The sequence below is a fragment of the Crocuta crocuta genome, unplaced genomic scaffold, assembly GCF_008692635.1.
Source record: "Crocuta crocuta isolate KB4526 unplaced genomic scaffold, BGI_CrCroc_1.0 scaffold188, whole genome shotgun sequence".
NCBI classification, from domain to species: domain Eukaryota; kingdom Metazoa; phylum Chordata; class Mammalia; order Carnivora; family Hyaenidae; genus Crocuta; species Crocuta crocuta.
This window is the reverse complement of record NW_027532599.1, coordinates 2,074,433-2,091,035: the sequence shown is the minus strand read 5'-3', so window position 1 is coordinate 2,091,035 and position 16,603 is coordinate 2,074,433. Positions and strand designations below refer to the sequence as shown.

Below are 16,603 nucleotides of genomic sequence, written 5' to 3'. Positions count from 1 at the left end.
GGGATATCATGATAAGATTTCAGAACATAGTGAAAGAGATAACAATATATCTGTTTACTATACATCTCTTTTACGTCCTTAAATAAGGTTTGCAGTGGGCTCTGGTTTTATTCTCCCCAACCTACTAGCCAGAGCAATAGTGTTCTCTTTCCATGAGAAGAAACCGGTGAGGAAGGGCAAGAAGATGTGAGGAGTGTTAGTAGGACCATGGTGAGGAGGCAGTGGAGTTTTTCCTTCCCCCAACGTCTGCTGCTACCAAGTCATCCACGTATCTCTTCACTGATTTTCATCTCTTGAGTCATCAATTATGGAGACAGTGGGGTTAAAATCCCCCAGTGACTGTGGATGTGTCGATTTATTTTATCCAATTACTCTCCTTTATTAATACTTCTTTTCTTTGAGAATATTAAAGGTAACTCAGGCTCAGAATTCTGTGTTGAATTACTTCTCTTGTCAATATGTAATGAACTTTTTTCCTTTTTAATACTTTAAACCATTTTATTTTTAATTCATATAATGACGTCAGCTTTCTTTTGGTTATTATTTGCTTGTGCAAATAATATCTATTGATTTTTGCAAACATTTACTGCCACCCTTGCTGTATCATTATATTTGGCCATGCCACTAGATTTTTTTTTCCAACTGAATGTCTGTTCTCTAATTTTAGTTTATTTCACTTAGAGATTACTAAATTATTTGCATATAGTTCTAACATCTGATTTTGTGTTTTCTATTTGCCACGCATGTTTGTTTGTGTGTTTGTTCTTTCCTGACTTCCATTAGATTTCATTAATCCCCTTTTCCTCCATGGATCAGGAGCATATATAGTCCATATTAATTATTTGCGAAGACTTAAACTTTTTGCATTCATTTAAATACATCATTGTCTTGACAGAAACTAAAGTTAACTAATATTTCTCACTTCTTCCCAAATATACAAATACTTTAGAAAGTTTTGACAATCATTTACACATATTTCAATCATACTCTGTTTTTAACACTCTAAATTAATCATCTGTTTGTTTTATCAACCAACACACTTACATACAATAATTTAGATGTTGCCAATTGCTTTGGTCAGTACTATAACTTCAACCCACTCCTTCATTTGGCTCAATTTATTGGATTTTTACATATACTCTTTAATAATGTATTTAGAATTGTTTCGGGAGGGTTAAAAACCTTACTCCTTGTTAAAATACTTTTATTTATTCCACACAGTTTAACTCCATATAAAATTCTGTATTGCTTCAAGTTTAGAATGAACTTTTCTTATTCTAGTATCTATTATTGCTCTTGAAAATTAACCTAATATTCTTGTTGTTGTTGTTGTTGCTAAGTGCAATCTGTCTTTCTGTATTTTCCCTGGTTACTTTAAAAGTTTCTCTTTGGGGACTTCCAGGGAAGACAACAGAGTATAAAGACACTAAACTCACCTTGTCCCCTGGATACAACTAGAAAACACTCACATCAGCGTAAGTAACTGAGACAATGGCCCAAAGACTTGCAAAACAAACACTACAACTGAATGTAAATGAGAGGCCATATTGAAGAGGGTAGGAAGTATGGAGAAGTAGTGGAGAGTTAAGCCCCATCAGTCTAGCCACAGGAAGGAGGCAGCCATGGACATGGAGAGAGGTAAGAAACAAACTCTCACACCAAGGAGCCTGCATAGCAAAGGTAAATCCCCATAGCATTTGGCTTTGAAAACCAAGTGGCTGAATTTTGTGAATTCTTACAACCAGCAGGACTTAAAGCCTGGAACTGTAAAAATCAGCAGACTCAGTCTGGGAGAGCCCAGAGGGTGATAGGAAGCTGAGTCCATGCCCTGAAAGAACATGACAAACAGCCAGCAGAGATACAACATAGAAGAAGCAGTTTGAAAAGGACATGAGGCATGCAGGAAAGAGGTATTTACTAATCTCAGAGTTCCCTGAAGGACTTCTCCAGGAGCCAAGGAGCTGGCAGCCACCATTTCCCTCTCCTGCTCCCCAGCATAAACACATGGCCACCTGCAGTAACCAGCATGGCACCAGCATTCACTACCTAATTTGCTTTCATCATGCTCTGCCCCTTCCAGCAGGGCCTGTCTCAGTCCTGATGCTGCAGGTCCCCTTCCCTAGAAGACCTGTGCAGACCCTGCCAACACTGAGTCTCCTGCCTGTACACTTTGCAGGGCCTCGGTCCAGGTGGCTGCACCTGGTCACCTCCCGCTGAGGGCATGTGCACCTCACCCATGCACACTTTGCAACGTGCTGCAGACAGCTCTAGTCTCAGTAGCAGCTGGGCATCTCCAGTGCTACCCAGTGGTGGAAGAGAGCAGTTCCACCTTGATAAAAGTGCATGCCTTGCCCACTACTTTCAAAAGCAAGAGACATAATTAACTTTCCTAACACACAGAAATGGACACAGAGAGTTAGACAGAGTGAGGAGACAGAGAAATATGTTCCAGTTGAAAGAACAAGACAAAATCACAGCAAGAGATGTAAGTACAACAGAGATAATATGCCTGAGAGGGAATTTATAGTAAAGATAGACATTTATTTGTCTAGATTAGTCTCCTGAGGCAAGAGAAATAAAAGCTAAAATAAACTAATAAGACTACATCAAAATAAAAAGCTTCTGCACAGAAAAGGAAAAACAGTAGGTTTACTGAATAGGAGAAGATATTTGCAAATGACCTATCTGATAGAGGGTTAGTATCCAAAATATATAAAGAACTGATACAAATCAGCAGAAAAAATAACCTAATTAAAAATGGGCAGAGGACATGAACAGGCATTTCTCCAAAGACATGCAGATGGCAACAGATCCAAAACAGATGCTTAACATTATTCATCATCAGGGAAATGCAAATCAAAAACAAAATGAGCTATCACCTTAATCAGAATGATTAGTATCAAAGAGACCAGAAATAACAAGTGTTTGCAAGGACATGGAAAAAAAGGAACCCTTGCGCACTGTTGGTAAGAATGCAAACTGGTGCAGTCACTATGGAAGACATTACTGAGGTTCCTAAAAAAATTAAAAATAGAATTAGCCTCTGATCCAGGAATGGCACTAATGGATATTTACCCAAGGATATGAACTAATTTGAAGAGCTATATGCACCCTTATGTTACTGCAGCATTATCTAAAACAGGAAAACTATGGAAACAGACCAAGTGTCCATCTATAAACGAATAGATGAAGAAGAAGTGGTATATATACACAGTGGAATATTATTCAGCCATCAAAAAGAGTGAAATCTTGCCATTTGGAACAACACAGATGAATTTAGATAGTATAATGGCAAGAAAAATAAGTCAGAGAAAGACAAATACTATTTGATTTCACTCATATGTGGAATTTAAGAAACAAAACAGTGGAACAAAGGAAAGGGAAAGAAAGAGAAACAAGCAAAAAAGCAGATCCTTAACTATAGAGAATAAATAGAAGGTTACCAGAGGGGAGGTGGAGATGGGGATGGGTAAAATAGGTGAAGAGGGTAAGAGTACTCTTAACCTGATAAGCACTGAGTAATTTATAGAATTATTGAATCACTATGTTGTACAGCTGTAACTAATGTAACACTGTATATTAACTACACAGGAGCTAAAATTTTAAATGAATGAATGAATTAGAATTTGAGGAACTAAATAGTATTTCAACGAGACGTACAAATGGCCAACAGGTACATGAGAAAGTGAGAAAGCGAAGTGCTAAACATCATTAATCATCAGATAAATGCAAATCAAAACCACTCTGAGATACCACCTCACACCCATTAGGATGGCTAATAACATACAAGAAAAAATAAATGTGCGTGAGGATGTGGAGAAAAAGGGAACTCTTGTACACTATTAGTAGGAATATAAATTGGTTCACAAGCAATGGAAATAATATAGAATTCCTTAAAATATTAAACATGGGACTATCATATGATCCAGCAATCCCAGAGTTATAGTTATTAGGCTATAGACCTAATCTCTGGGTATATAGCCAAAGAAATTTAAAACAGGATCTCAAAGAAATCTGCACTCTCATATTCATGGTCTCATTATTCACAATGGCCAAGATAAGGAAGAAGCCTGAGTCCATCACTGGGAAATTATGTAGTATATATACACACAATGGAATATTCAGCCATGAGAAGAAAATTTTGCCATTTTGTGACAAACTGGATGAATCTTGAGGACATACGGCTAAGTGAAATAACTCAGAGAAAAACTAATACTGTAGATCATTTATGTGTCAAATCTAACAAAGACTAAACTCTTTTCCTAAGTAGAGTGGCAGTTACCAGGGGGCAGGGGTAGACAGTAGTGAGGGAAATGGAGGGATGTTGGCCAAAGATGCAAACTCCCAGGTATAAGATAAATAAGTTCTGGTGATCTAGTGTTCAGCATGGTGACTCTCACTATAATACCGTATTATATATTTGGAAGTCACTGAGAGACTAGATCTAAAGTGCTCTCACCACAAAAAAGAAAGGGTAATTATGGCACGTGATGAAGATGTTGGTGGGAATTGTTTGCAATCTTTGAGTATTTCAGATCAATACGTTGTATACCTTAAACTTACACAATGTTATATATCAATTATGTTTCACCAAAGATGGAGGAAAAAGAAAACAAAGTTGGAGAGACATATTTTTATAACTTTGTAAGTTTCTGTACTTGATATTAACAATTTATTCATTCACCTAATTATTACTAAATGCCTACTAAGTGAACACAGAAATTGATGAGGGATACCCTGCTCTCAAAGAAAGTAGCTATAGAGGCACCTGGGTGGCTCAGTTGAATAAGTATCTGACTCTTGATTTTGGCCCACATCATGATCTCACAGTTCATGAATTCGGCCCCAACTCCGGCTCTAGATGGACAGTGCACTGACAGCATGGAGCCTGCTTGGAGTTCTCGTTCTTTCTTTCTCTCTCTCTCTCTCTTAAAATGAACAAATAAACAAAAAAAGAGAAAGGCAGCTATATTCTTTCTACCAGATTTCAAAAAAACTTAATGATTATGAAAGGATATATATCAAATTGTATCAAAACATTTTCTATGCTAATAAATATCTACTTTTTGAATCGTTTGCAATAATGGATGCACTTAGTTTTCATAACCCAATTTACTACCAGTGGACATTTAATTACTTTTTATTCATATCACCCATATTAACACTTTGTGAATAAATATGTACATATTTTCTTAATTACTCCCAAAGAATTGATCCAAAGGTGGAATTATTGGTTTGAGGCAACATCTATTTTAAACATATTTAGATCATTTGGTGAATGGTCTAAAACAGGGATTGTATCCTTGACAAAACTGGCTATTACCTCGTCTCTACCTCACCTTTGTCACTGGACATGAGATAATGGACGCCTTTTCATGTGTGAGATTCTATTTATTTGCTTTGCAGTAAAGAAGTCTTTTCAATTTTTTCTTAAAGATCATTAACCTTTCAGCTTGTAAATATCCATTTACTTCTTTTCACCTTTTTATCTAATGGGGCTTTTATTGTTTTCATATGGGTTGTGAGAACTCTGTGTTAAAGACATCATCCTTTTGCTACAACATACACATGAAATATTTCCTCAACGTCACTATTTGTCCCCTCACTTTACTTTTTTATGGTGTTTCATGATGCACAGAAATTTTTTAAAGAAAGTTAAAGCTATTAATCTTTTTATTTTATGGAGTCTGCCTAAAAATTTATATGTCTTCTCCCATCTACACAGAAATTTGAAAAACCAACCTGTATGACTTGTCTGCTTCTTCATTATTTATGCTTAAGTCTTTGGTCTCCTAGGCACTTACTGTAGAGAATGCTGTGAGATAAATATCTAGCTTATTTTTGAAGTATTTAATCAATTAGCTGGTACTGTATTTGAACAAATCCTCCTTTCTCACTGAAAATGCTGACATTTTAAAGTTCTGTAAAACAGAAGTCATGTCTAAAGTCATCCAGCCAGACTGTGACAGAGCTGATGTCTGACTGCAAGTTCAATGCTTTGATTGTATAGTGGCGAAGAGCATGGTGCAGGGATCAAAGAGAACCACGTTTGACTGGGACACACCTGGGATTTAGCTACAACCACATAACCTTGAGTAAACTACTATTTCAGCTCCCAATCTGTAGATGAGGGAAAATGATTCTACCACCTCATTCTGCTGTGTTGAGAATCAATCGCCCATTTTTTTTCATTCAGTGATATTTATTAAAAGCATACTACGTAATAGAACATTTTAGACCATTTCTAGAGATAAATTATTTTGATTTTGTTGAATTCAAATAATGACCTATAGTGCCATTTCCAACATTTAAATCTGCCCTACACTCTCACCATTAGTAGAAAAGGTACCTAGTGTGTGTGTTTAAGAATCCTCAAAGTCTGAAGAGAAGACCTGTAAATGAATGTGTATGTTCTGTCTCCAGCACAGCATCTGACAGAGAGATAGCAGAAAGTAAATTTTGTGAATGGGTGACTAAATTAAGAATTAATTCTCACCCGTGTGATTTTCCTTATTAAAAATAGAGAATAATTATCTTTAAACATAGTCTTCATTGTTCAGTGAAGCTAAGAGAATTTCTCAAATATGTGGATAGATGAAATAGAGAGGAAAAAATACCCACATTCCCCTGTTTCAAGGAAAAGACTAGCATATGCATGGAAAAAAAAAACCCCACAATCCTCTCAGATTCATTGAGCCATTTTGATTCAACATTGTTTACCCGCCACATGAATTCTAACTCCGAGTACTTCCAGTTGCTCGATTGATCAAGGAAGGGAAACATACACACACTTTGTCTGTCTGTCTGTCTGTCTGTCTGTCTGTCTGTCTCTCTCTCTCTCACACACACACACACACACACACACACACACACACACACACACACACACATATTCTGGGCAACATAATTTACCCTCTGTGTTCCTGAGTTAAATGTTGGCTTCTTGGTGGCCAATAAAGTGCTTAAAGTCAGCATAGCAAGAGATCAGAACACAGGCTGGGTCTGGACTTGTGCATTAGACACATGGTTCCATTGCTCATGTGTTACTTAACCTCCCAGTGCCCCAGTTTCCTTATCTGTAAAAACAGGCACAGTGGCCATGCCTACTACAAGGGATCGTCATGAGAATTAACAAAGTTAAGATGTATGAAGTGTTTGGAACAACACTGGCCCCATAGCATGTGGTCTGTAGATATCACCAAATAAATTAATACAGGACACTTCTTTAGTGGGGGCTTTTCTGACCAAGTTACATCCCTTTTACATACTTCATAGCACTAACCATCAGGCCTGTCCCCAAATTTTAGGATTACATTTATTGTTATAACAATATGACTCTGTCTTCCCTCATCAAGGACAGAACTAGGAGTTCATTGGCATCTTGTATATTGTGATTATGCCTTAAAAAGATTATTCAACAATTACTTTGTTTTCATTTAATGCATTACTATAAGAAATTCCCAAACTAACTTTTTTCTTTGATGGGTCTTTGGTATAATTTACAAACTTAATTAAATTCCTTTAAGAAAACAATCATTGCATCAAATGTGCAGCTAGCCTTCTTGGCACACTCAGATGTCTCAACAGATGTCAAGACCACATTGCGATTTGATCCAAAACTGCAGCCTTGACTGCAAGACTCTTGAAGGAATCTTTAATTGTTGTCATATAATTCTTATCTCAAGGGCCCATCATCCTTTGAACTATCACACTTATTAAAAACATCTCTACCTCAGATGTTAAAATGGCATCTGGTTGAAGGTGGGCAATCCCTCCTGGCACTGCCTGACTTGTAGACCTAACATATAACATGTTTCTACATCTACATCATTTCTAGCCTCTTATCATGATACCCCTGCATCTAGACCAATACTTAGCTGATGAATACAGGAAGCTCAAAAAAGGCATAAGAAAGTTACTGGTGAATCAAACCCAGGCACCTCTGCACAGCACTTTAAAAAAGAAAAGCAAGGGGCACCTGGGTGGCTTAGTCGGTTAAGCGTCCGACTTTCGCTTAGGTCATGATCTCCTGGTTCATGGGTTCGAGCCCCGCGTCAGGCTCTGTGCTGGCTGCCAGCTCAGAGCCTGGAGCCTGCTTCAGTCTGTGACTCCCTCTCTCTGGCCCTCCCCTGCTCATGCTGTCTCTCTCTCTCTCTCCTAGAAATAAATTTTTTTAAAAAACCATTTAATAAAAAATAAATAAAATAATAAAAAAGAAAAGCAAGCTTCCTTGCTTAAAAAATCCATTCAAGCTCAAATTCACAGTTATCTTGGGGAATTTTTTTTTTAATTGCCTAAAGTCCTCATGGCTCCTTGTTAAGCTCTGGCCATAGCAAAAAGTATAAACCCATGACTAAAATATTCACATTACATTTTCTATTTTAAAAAAATGAATCCTTAGTTTATTCATCTTACCTAATGACACAGAAGGTCAAAACAGGTACCCAAACAATGAATAATAATGTAAGAGCTTAGACTGTAAAATCAATATGTCAGCACAGTAGAGCTGTGCTTCGTTTTAATGTTCCCATCCCTGAGTGCACTAGAGCCTACCTTGTGAATTATATATATGTATTGACCTAATTACGTAAATATTGACTTTGCCTTATATGAGGATTTTTTTCAAATCTGCTGTAATTATGATGTCAATATTTGTGGCTGTAGTAACATTGAATTTAAACTTTATTAATTGTGACTGATAGGGGGATGCGATGAGATATTTCAGGTGGCCACACGGTCTCCGAACATCAGTTGTACTACAAAAGTGACGTCAGTACTTCCCTACATATATTGTAGTAAGGTGAACTTCTTTAGGAAGATGACTATTTCAGGGTACCTGGGAAGCTTAGTCATTGAAGCATCTGGCTCATGATTTTGGTTCAGTCTGTGATCTCATGGTTCCTGAGTTTGGGGCCCACACTGGGCTCTGTACTGACAGCATGAAGCCTCTCTACTCACTCTGCTCTCTACTCTCCCCTGCTCACTCTGTCTCTCTCTCAAAAATAAATAAACTTAAAAAAAAGATCATTTTGTCCCTAAATAATTTGGGGGTTGGTCTCCTCAGCTTGCCAGGTTTCATAACACAGACAAGTAATAACCAGGAAGTACTTGGATCTTGGTCTATAATTTTGTCCATTTTTTTAAAAAAATCAAACATTCATCCCTAACTTTAGTCCCCACCCTATTAATGAATTCTTTGATCTGTTGACAGATGTCTACACTTCCATACCCACAGCTGGGTATGTGTATAAAGGGTATCATTTAGTATCTGTTATTATTCTTTGATATTTTTCCAATAAGGAGCCTATGCACAATTAAGTCTAAAACAAAATACAATTTGTATAAATTCTACGTTTTAAAAATGTCCTAATTATTTCTCCTTACATGGTTTTATTTCCACTAGAAAGCTTTCACACAGTTACTGGATTACTACATTTCTGAGGCAAGCAATAGTGCCATACCTCAGGACCTTTTAATTAAATTTCTTTTTTTTAACCAATCAGTGACATTAGAAAATATTCCAAGTGCTTTAAACAGCCAGAGAGCTTTTCACTTTGCTCTTATATTTTTGAGAACTCCCACTCAAGGGCCTGTTCTTTCCAATTTAAGAACAGAAGTACCTGTGGCACATTATTCATTTAGAGTTAGGCAAACACATGGGGAATGCTATGAATAAACTATGGTGTCCACATTTTGAATTTAAGAGCTGTTCTAGGGGTGCCCAGGTGGCTCAGTAGGTTGAATGTCTGACTTTAGCTCAGGTCATGATCTTGTGGTTCGTGAGTTCAAGCCCCACATCCAACTCTGTGCTGACAGTGCAGAGCCCACCTCAGATCCTCTGTCTCCCTTCCTCTGGCCCTCCTGTGCTCGTGCTCTCTCTTAAAACTAAATAAACATTTTTTAAAAAGCCGTTATAGACACATAATGGTGAGGTGGTCATGCATTATCCTGTGTTTTCTTATTTGCTTCTGCAGGGATGCCCGAGGAGATGAACCTCAGTGATGTGAAGCAGACCCATCAGACAGGCGGAAGTAGTACTTTAGATACACCTGGATCAGGATGTTCAGCAGCGACTGACATCATGGCATTTATGCTGATGGGTGCGGTGATGTTACTTCCTTGGCTTTGGTAACTGAACCCTTCCACCCCGATACACCCATCTCATTGGTGTCTTGATTTCCCTATCTTCATCTGACTGGAATAAGAAATCTTTTCAAGTGTAACAATTATATTTATGAAGAGGTATGTCACACTAACTTCTTATAAGCCAAGGGGGAACGTTCACAAATTATCTAAAAATGATAGACTGTTTGAAAACATGTCTTCTATGATTCTAACTTAAATCTTCTTGAATTCTAACACATTAAACCTGCACATGTGAAGAGCACAGAAGTGATTGTGAATAAGAAGGATTCAGTATATCTGTAACTTTACCGCCCTCGATTCTATGCCCTTTTCTTTATAAAAGAAAAATGTCTTAAATTGAAAGTGTATTTGCAGAACAATGAAATCTGTACTGTTTCTTAAAATACCAGAATTAGAATTCCATTAAATGAATCAAAACAAATGATGGCAAGTAGTGTGCATGAATTTTTCAGAGATTCTTCCATTTTTGCGAGGTCTATGAAGAAATTACTTGAAGTCTGTAAGTTATAGAGTAGATTCTTGAGGAGTGTTCCACATAATTTCACTGAAGAAGTTTGATAGGTTTTATCCACTGTAACTTAGCCACTGATAAACCTTAAGCTGAGTATTTTGGTAGCATCTGATCTATAGTCTATTACATTCAAAGTGCTTCTCTGGTATTGTGGCTTTAGTCCCCTCTCTTTGCCTAATGGGTTTAGCCATGTTGCAAACACACACCTGCTCTGGGAATATCTCTAAGAAAGCCATTAATTATTTAGTAGAAAATGTGCAAAATGATATATTCATCCATTATCAAAATATTCTTTGCTACTTTTTAAAATCTTGACATTATTATCGCTTCTCAGCCTTTTGGCTAAGATCAAGTGTAAAATCTTGATATTAACCAATTGATTGTCTATACATTTCTGAGGTTCCTATGAATACACAAAAGCATGCACTAAACAGAAAACGTAGTATACAATACTTTAGCTCTTTTCCCATTTGCACATTAGCGGAGCTGCCAATCCACAGTTCCTGATTTCCCAGTTGTGATGTCTCAGCAGATCCTGAGTAGGATAGGTCTATCACTGTACTTAAGAAGGAAGTGATAAGTCAGTTTTTATTAAGAAGTATCACATCCAGTTGGCAGCCAAAAAATATTATTACTACAAAGTGGCCATAGGAAACAGAAGTGCTAAATTTTTAAGTTTTTTAAAAATCCAAAGGATTTTAAATCACCTCTGAGAAGAAGTCAAAGAGTACTCAATCGACAGCAAATATTTGCAAGACGAAATCAATCTCTCCAAATCAGGAAATATTACGTGATCAAACCATGTTCTCTCCTGGGTTCTAAGTCAACCAAATGATCTGACAATGGTCAATTTAAACTATGGTATGTTTAAACTGCCAAATCAGATTTTGTCGTCTGTTTAAACATACCTCAGAACTGTGTTATTCCACCAGCCAATTCTGGCTGTCATTTTCCTAGGCGTCCATTCCAAATCTTAATATTTATTCCATGATCTACTTGGTTTACAACTCATTTGCACCACCACGCTCCACAAATTATAAACTTAAACATATATTTGGCTACTTTTTACTTAAGCTCAACTCATTATTTAAACAACTCAAACAGGTAATATAAAGTCACCCATTTGTGAAACTCCAGCCCAAGTCATTACTGGTTTGCTTTGGTAAGACTTCTGCACCAACCTTACAGGAATTTGGAAGACAAACTTAAGGGTATGGTTCGGCAGACTAAGATGTTTCTGGATTAAAATCTGTTAGAGGAGATGATTTTAGATATGGTAGGAAATGGATAAAAGCAGAGTGGTTACAAAGTCAGTAGTACGAATATTTTTTATTAGCTAAATTTTACATAATCAAATAGGTGTTGCCTACCTACAGGAAGGCACTTTGGAAACCATACATATCAGAGCAGTGATACTCTTGCTTCAAATATGTGGAGGCTTTTAGAACTCTTTTAAGAGCCTGAAGCATATTGTCTAATATTCTTAATGAGGATATTCATTCTTTAATATTCTACTCTATAGCACTGTACATTTGCACAACTCTTTATAATTTAAAAAGCTCCTTCAGATGGAATACAGTATCACATTTGACCATCCTCATCCCTCAAGGATGGGCTCAATTTTTAGCCAAATAAAAACAGAAATATTTGAGGTTTGTGTTTTTTTAATATGCCTCAGAATTTGTTTCTGAAGAGTTTCCCTAAGTCTAAAAACACTTTGAGCAATGGTAGGATTGTTAGACTATGTGGCTACTTTCCCAGATGACTGAAAGGATAACATTCAAGTGAATACATAGATTTTAAAATATCACTTGCCTCTTTATAGTCACATCTTAGCTTTGACCATTGACACAAGGCTTTTTCTTGAATTTGAGTTACTTTTATATGAATTTAAGTGATCCTGGAACAGTCTAGTGTTTTTCATGTATTAGGGAACAATCAGTTAATCTGAGCTAACATTTATGTGGCCCTTCCTCTCCATAGCACCATGATCAGTGCTTCTATACACAATCTCCTCTGTTCCTCCCAATGACATTGTCACTTCAACTGTACCAAGGAGGAAACTGAAGCATACAAATATTAAATAATTTGTCAGGTGTCATACAACTCATCACAGTAGAATCCAATAGGCAAACATAATGTCTTGGAACTGTATACATTTCTGGTTCAAAGATAGGATCGCTCTGTAATAGTAGTAAAAAGTCATGAATAAATAATAAAAAATTATCGAGGTAATTTTAGTCTTCTAACAAGGATTTAAAAAGCAAATACAACTGACTATATAATTATGATTGTAAAATTATCAAACTACATATTAGTGCAAAAACATAAAACAATGAAATGCAAACACGAACTGTTTTCAGTACCAGTCATTGCTCTCCCACACATGGAAATCTCATTCCGACACATTAACCCCCCAAGATAAATCAGCTGCCAAATATGAGAAACAAAACACACAAATTTTACAACTACCATGGAACCATGAAATTTCTTTTCTGTGAAACTGAAGGGTATAAAATATTTATTTGGCCATAAGGCACAAAATGGCATAAAAAATAGGAAGGAAGGAAGGAAGGAAGGGAAGAAGGGGCAGAATATTATTTTTAAGTCCTAGATTTGCCTTTTTATCCTCTATTTGTTCAGGAATATTTTATCAATGAAATAATGTCTGGAGTGTTCTCTTGTCATTAAAGGATAGAAGTTAATAAGCTATTTCCTCCCAAACAGATTTCTCTGAAGTGCTCAATGATGATGCTTTGAAAAGGACTCAATTAGTTTATTGCTAATTGTTTTCAATCACTTAAAATATTGTTTCTGTCATCATAACTCTTCAGGTACAATAAAAATTGTTTCTTCTTGAGCAATGAATTCAACCTAGACTTCTGTTAATCTATGAGATATTCAAAGGGCAGTCTGTGATATCAGTATTTCTTTATGTTGCAAACTTTAGCGTCCTGTATAATTACATGGGTTGTATGAAAATTCAGAAATAATTCTTAATGTTGTTAGGTATGACTTTGGGTATATCGAATTTTTCTTTAAATGCATATTGTTGTATATTAGTAATTTCTGATTAAAATATAGATAAAACATTTTTCAGATTGAAAGTATGCTTTCTTTGCCTTTGCTAGAATTCCATGGTGACTGAATTGGCATTATGTCATTATTTTATAAAAGGGGATTTAATCTAATGCAGTTCTTAAACTATTCTCTCTGCTTTCATGTGCAGAAAAATACTAAAGAATTTTTTTACAATTTAACTTATATCTTCACAGGAGCAACGACAATAACATTTGGAACAGGTTGGGTGGGATGAAAATTTCTGGATAAATTTGCAAACATATGATTCAAGGGTCTCTCACCTTCCTACACTTATCAATTGTTACTCTAGAATCGTCTTTGCCATCAAGGATAGGAGAAGATCACACATCCTACCTTCCCCCCAAATTTTTACTTTGACTATAACAAACAGCAAGGGAAAGAGAAGGAGATAGAGGAATCTGAAATGCTATGAGATTAAAAACAGATAGTAAATATTTAAGGATCAAGAATTCACTGGAGACCAAAGGAATAGTACTGACCCATAGGAATGATTTGAGTAACCTGGTATGAATTCGTAAATTCCTACTTTTGTGAGTTTTCATATCCACTCGTGAGAAGCATTGAACTAGAAAAAAAGGAAGCATCTCAGAAAGAAAGCAATGGGGAAGGATATCTGATATTCCTAAGATTACCTGGTAAAGGCCACCAACGTTAGAAAGAAAAAAAAAGGCCCAATTGCAAGACAAATGCTGTGAGCAGTGCAATGTGTGCACCTGTGTTATCCTATCTCTTTAAGAAATCTAGGCACTGACTAGGTAAAGTATTTTCAACAGCAACAGGTTCTTCAGAATGAGGCTGAGAGACCCACAAAGAAAATCAAGAGTCCAACTCCATAATTGTGGTCGAAATTGTCAAAGACTTCCAGAATGCAGTTTACAAAATCACTGTCTTTTTCTACCTCACCTGCATCCCCACTGCTCACCCTGCTGCCCACATACATACTCTCACACCCCACTTTTTCTTGCTGTTCTATTTCCATTTTGATTTCTTACCTATAAAACTGAGGTAAGTGTACCTAACTCAGAGTCAGAGGACTATATAATGCAATGCCTCAGGAACCCTTCTTTCCCACTATGTGCCTTAACAATTCATGTTTGTTGCTTTCCCATTAAGCCTTCTGTTCAAAGGCACATGTTCCCAGGATGCAACAATGACAAAATATTTAGTCATGGATTCTGTCTGTGGATAAGCTTTTGATATGTACACGGAACATCAAGAAGGAAGTTTGAAAGTGAATAAGCAGAATTTAGGAAGGGGAAAGAGGGAAAGTAAGGAGAACCCCTCCTGCCTGGTTTCATGTTTCAAGTTCTGCTTAGCTCCATCATGGCTACACGGTTTTTGGTTGAAAATAAATTTCAAAAAATATTTTGGGAGTTAGTGAGTAGTCTTGCCTTTATTATTTTTTTTTAATTTTTTATTTATTTCTGGGAGAGAGAGAGAGAGCAGGGGAGGGTCAGAGACAGAGGGAGTCACAGACCAAAACAGGCTCCAGGCTCTGAGCTGGCAGCCAGCACAGAGCCCGACGCGGGGCTCGAACCCACGGACCGCGAGATCATGACCCAAGCGAAAGCCGGACGCTCAACCGACTAAGCCACCCAGGCGCCCCAGTCTTGCCTTTATTAAAGGTATGCCATTCCTGACCCAAAATTGAAAACCCTCAACCTTCCCATTCTGCTTGAAATTGTACTTGACTGTCCTGTGAAGTTGCCCTGTTGGCCACTACCCCATGGGGTAGAGCACAGGCCAAGTGGAGGTGAGAACCAGCTACCAATAATCCCGCTGTGTGTTGCTCAATATTGCACTAAAAGTCGCTATCAACTCGGTATTTCTGAGGGGGCAAATCACTTCCTGAAGTACATATTGCTAATAAATGATGAAGCAGGTTTTCTAAATTGAGTCAAACCTCAAACTCCTTCTTTCTACTGTGCCATTTAGTATTCCATGGGCTCAAAAAACCCTTGATTGGTCAGTTGATTAGGTTGTGCAATTTGTAGGTTTTACAAGGTATTTTTCAATTTTCCCTTGTTACATTTATTTTTTATTCTCATCTAGTCTTTCAGATATTTTTTTTTTCTTTTGTCTTTCTTTCATCTCAGATTTAGCTCAGGTAGTAGTGAGCACCCTGAAGAGATTCCATATGCTAGATGTCCTAGTGCGGCCATCTGATGGAGAGATTGGCTCCATCACTGACTCACAATCATCCAAAAATGCAAGGGAGACCAGAACAAACACAGCTTCGAAGGTTTTCATGCTAATTTTCTGTATGACCTCCAAGAACTCCCATACCCTCTTTGAACTTCAACTACGTGCTTGAGTTAAATGATCAATAAATTCTTTTCTGGATTTCTAGTCTTAAAACAGGAAACAACTGATGCAGCAATACCAAACGTTAATTTACTTGATGTCTTATATCATAACCTATTATTAGTTAATATCTAAAAGGTGCTTTTAAAAAGGGTGGATAAAATGTAATTTTAGTTACAACTTTATGCATGTGTTTATAATTCTAATTTTATTACAGCTACAGATGTAGCTGTTCTACATAAGATTGAGCAGGATAACCTTTTTATAAGTCAAGGGAAGAATAGCTAGAACAAAGGTTCTTCAGCTTTCCCTTAATGGATAGGACAACATGCTTGAGCAAAGAAATCTATCCTGTCATTACTTAGCAACTAATTGCTTTTTGTTCTAGCTAATTTACAGGAGGTCAGATCTGGCACCTTCACTAATTCAGCTGTGGTGTCTCACAATATTTAAAAACAAATAATACATAGAGTGACAACCATCGAGAGAGACCAAAAGATAAAAGGGTGTAGAAGTAAGGGATGAAGTTATGAAAGTCAG

At 36.8% G+C, this 16,603-nt stretch overlaps 1 protein-coding gene across 1 annotated transcript in view; it reads left to right on the top strand.

The window, feature by feature from the left end:
- Nucleotides 1-10,965, top strand: part of GPC5 (glypican 5) — a 1,368,124-nt gene extending 1,357,159 nt beyond the window's left edge. Inside the window, exon 8 of the mRNA XM_077780101.1 lies at nucleotides 9,975-10,965. Within this exon, the coding sequence (XP_077636227.1) occupies nucleotides 9,975-10,132 (158 nt within the window). The 3' untranslated portion in view covers nucleotides 10,133-10,965. The remainder of the gene's footprint in view (nucleotides 1-9,974) is intronic.
- The last annotated feature ends 5,638 nt before the right edge of the window (nucleotides 10,966-16,603 follow it).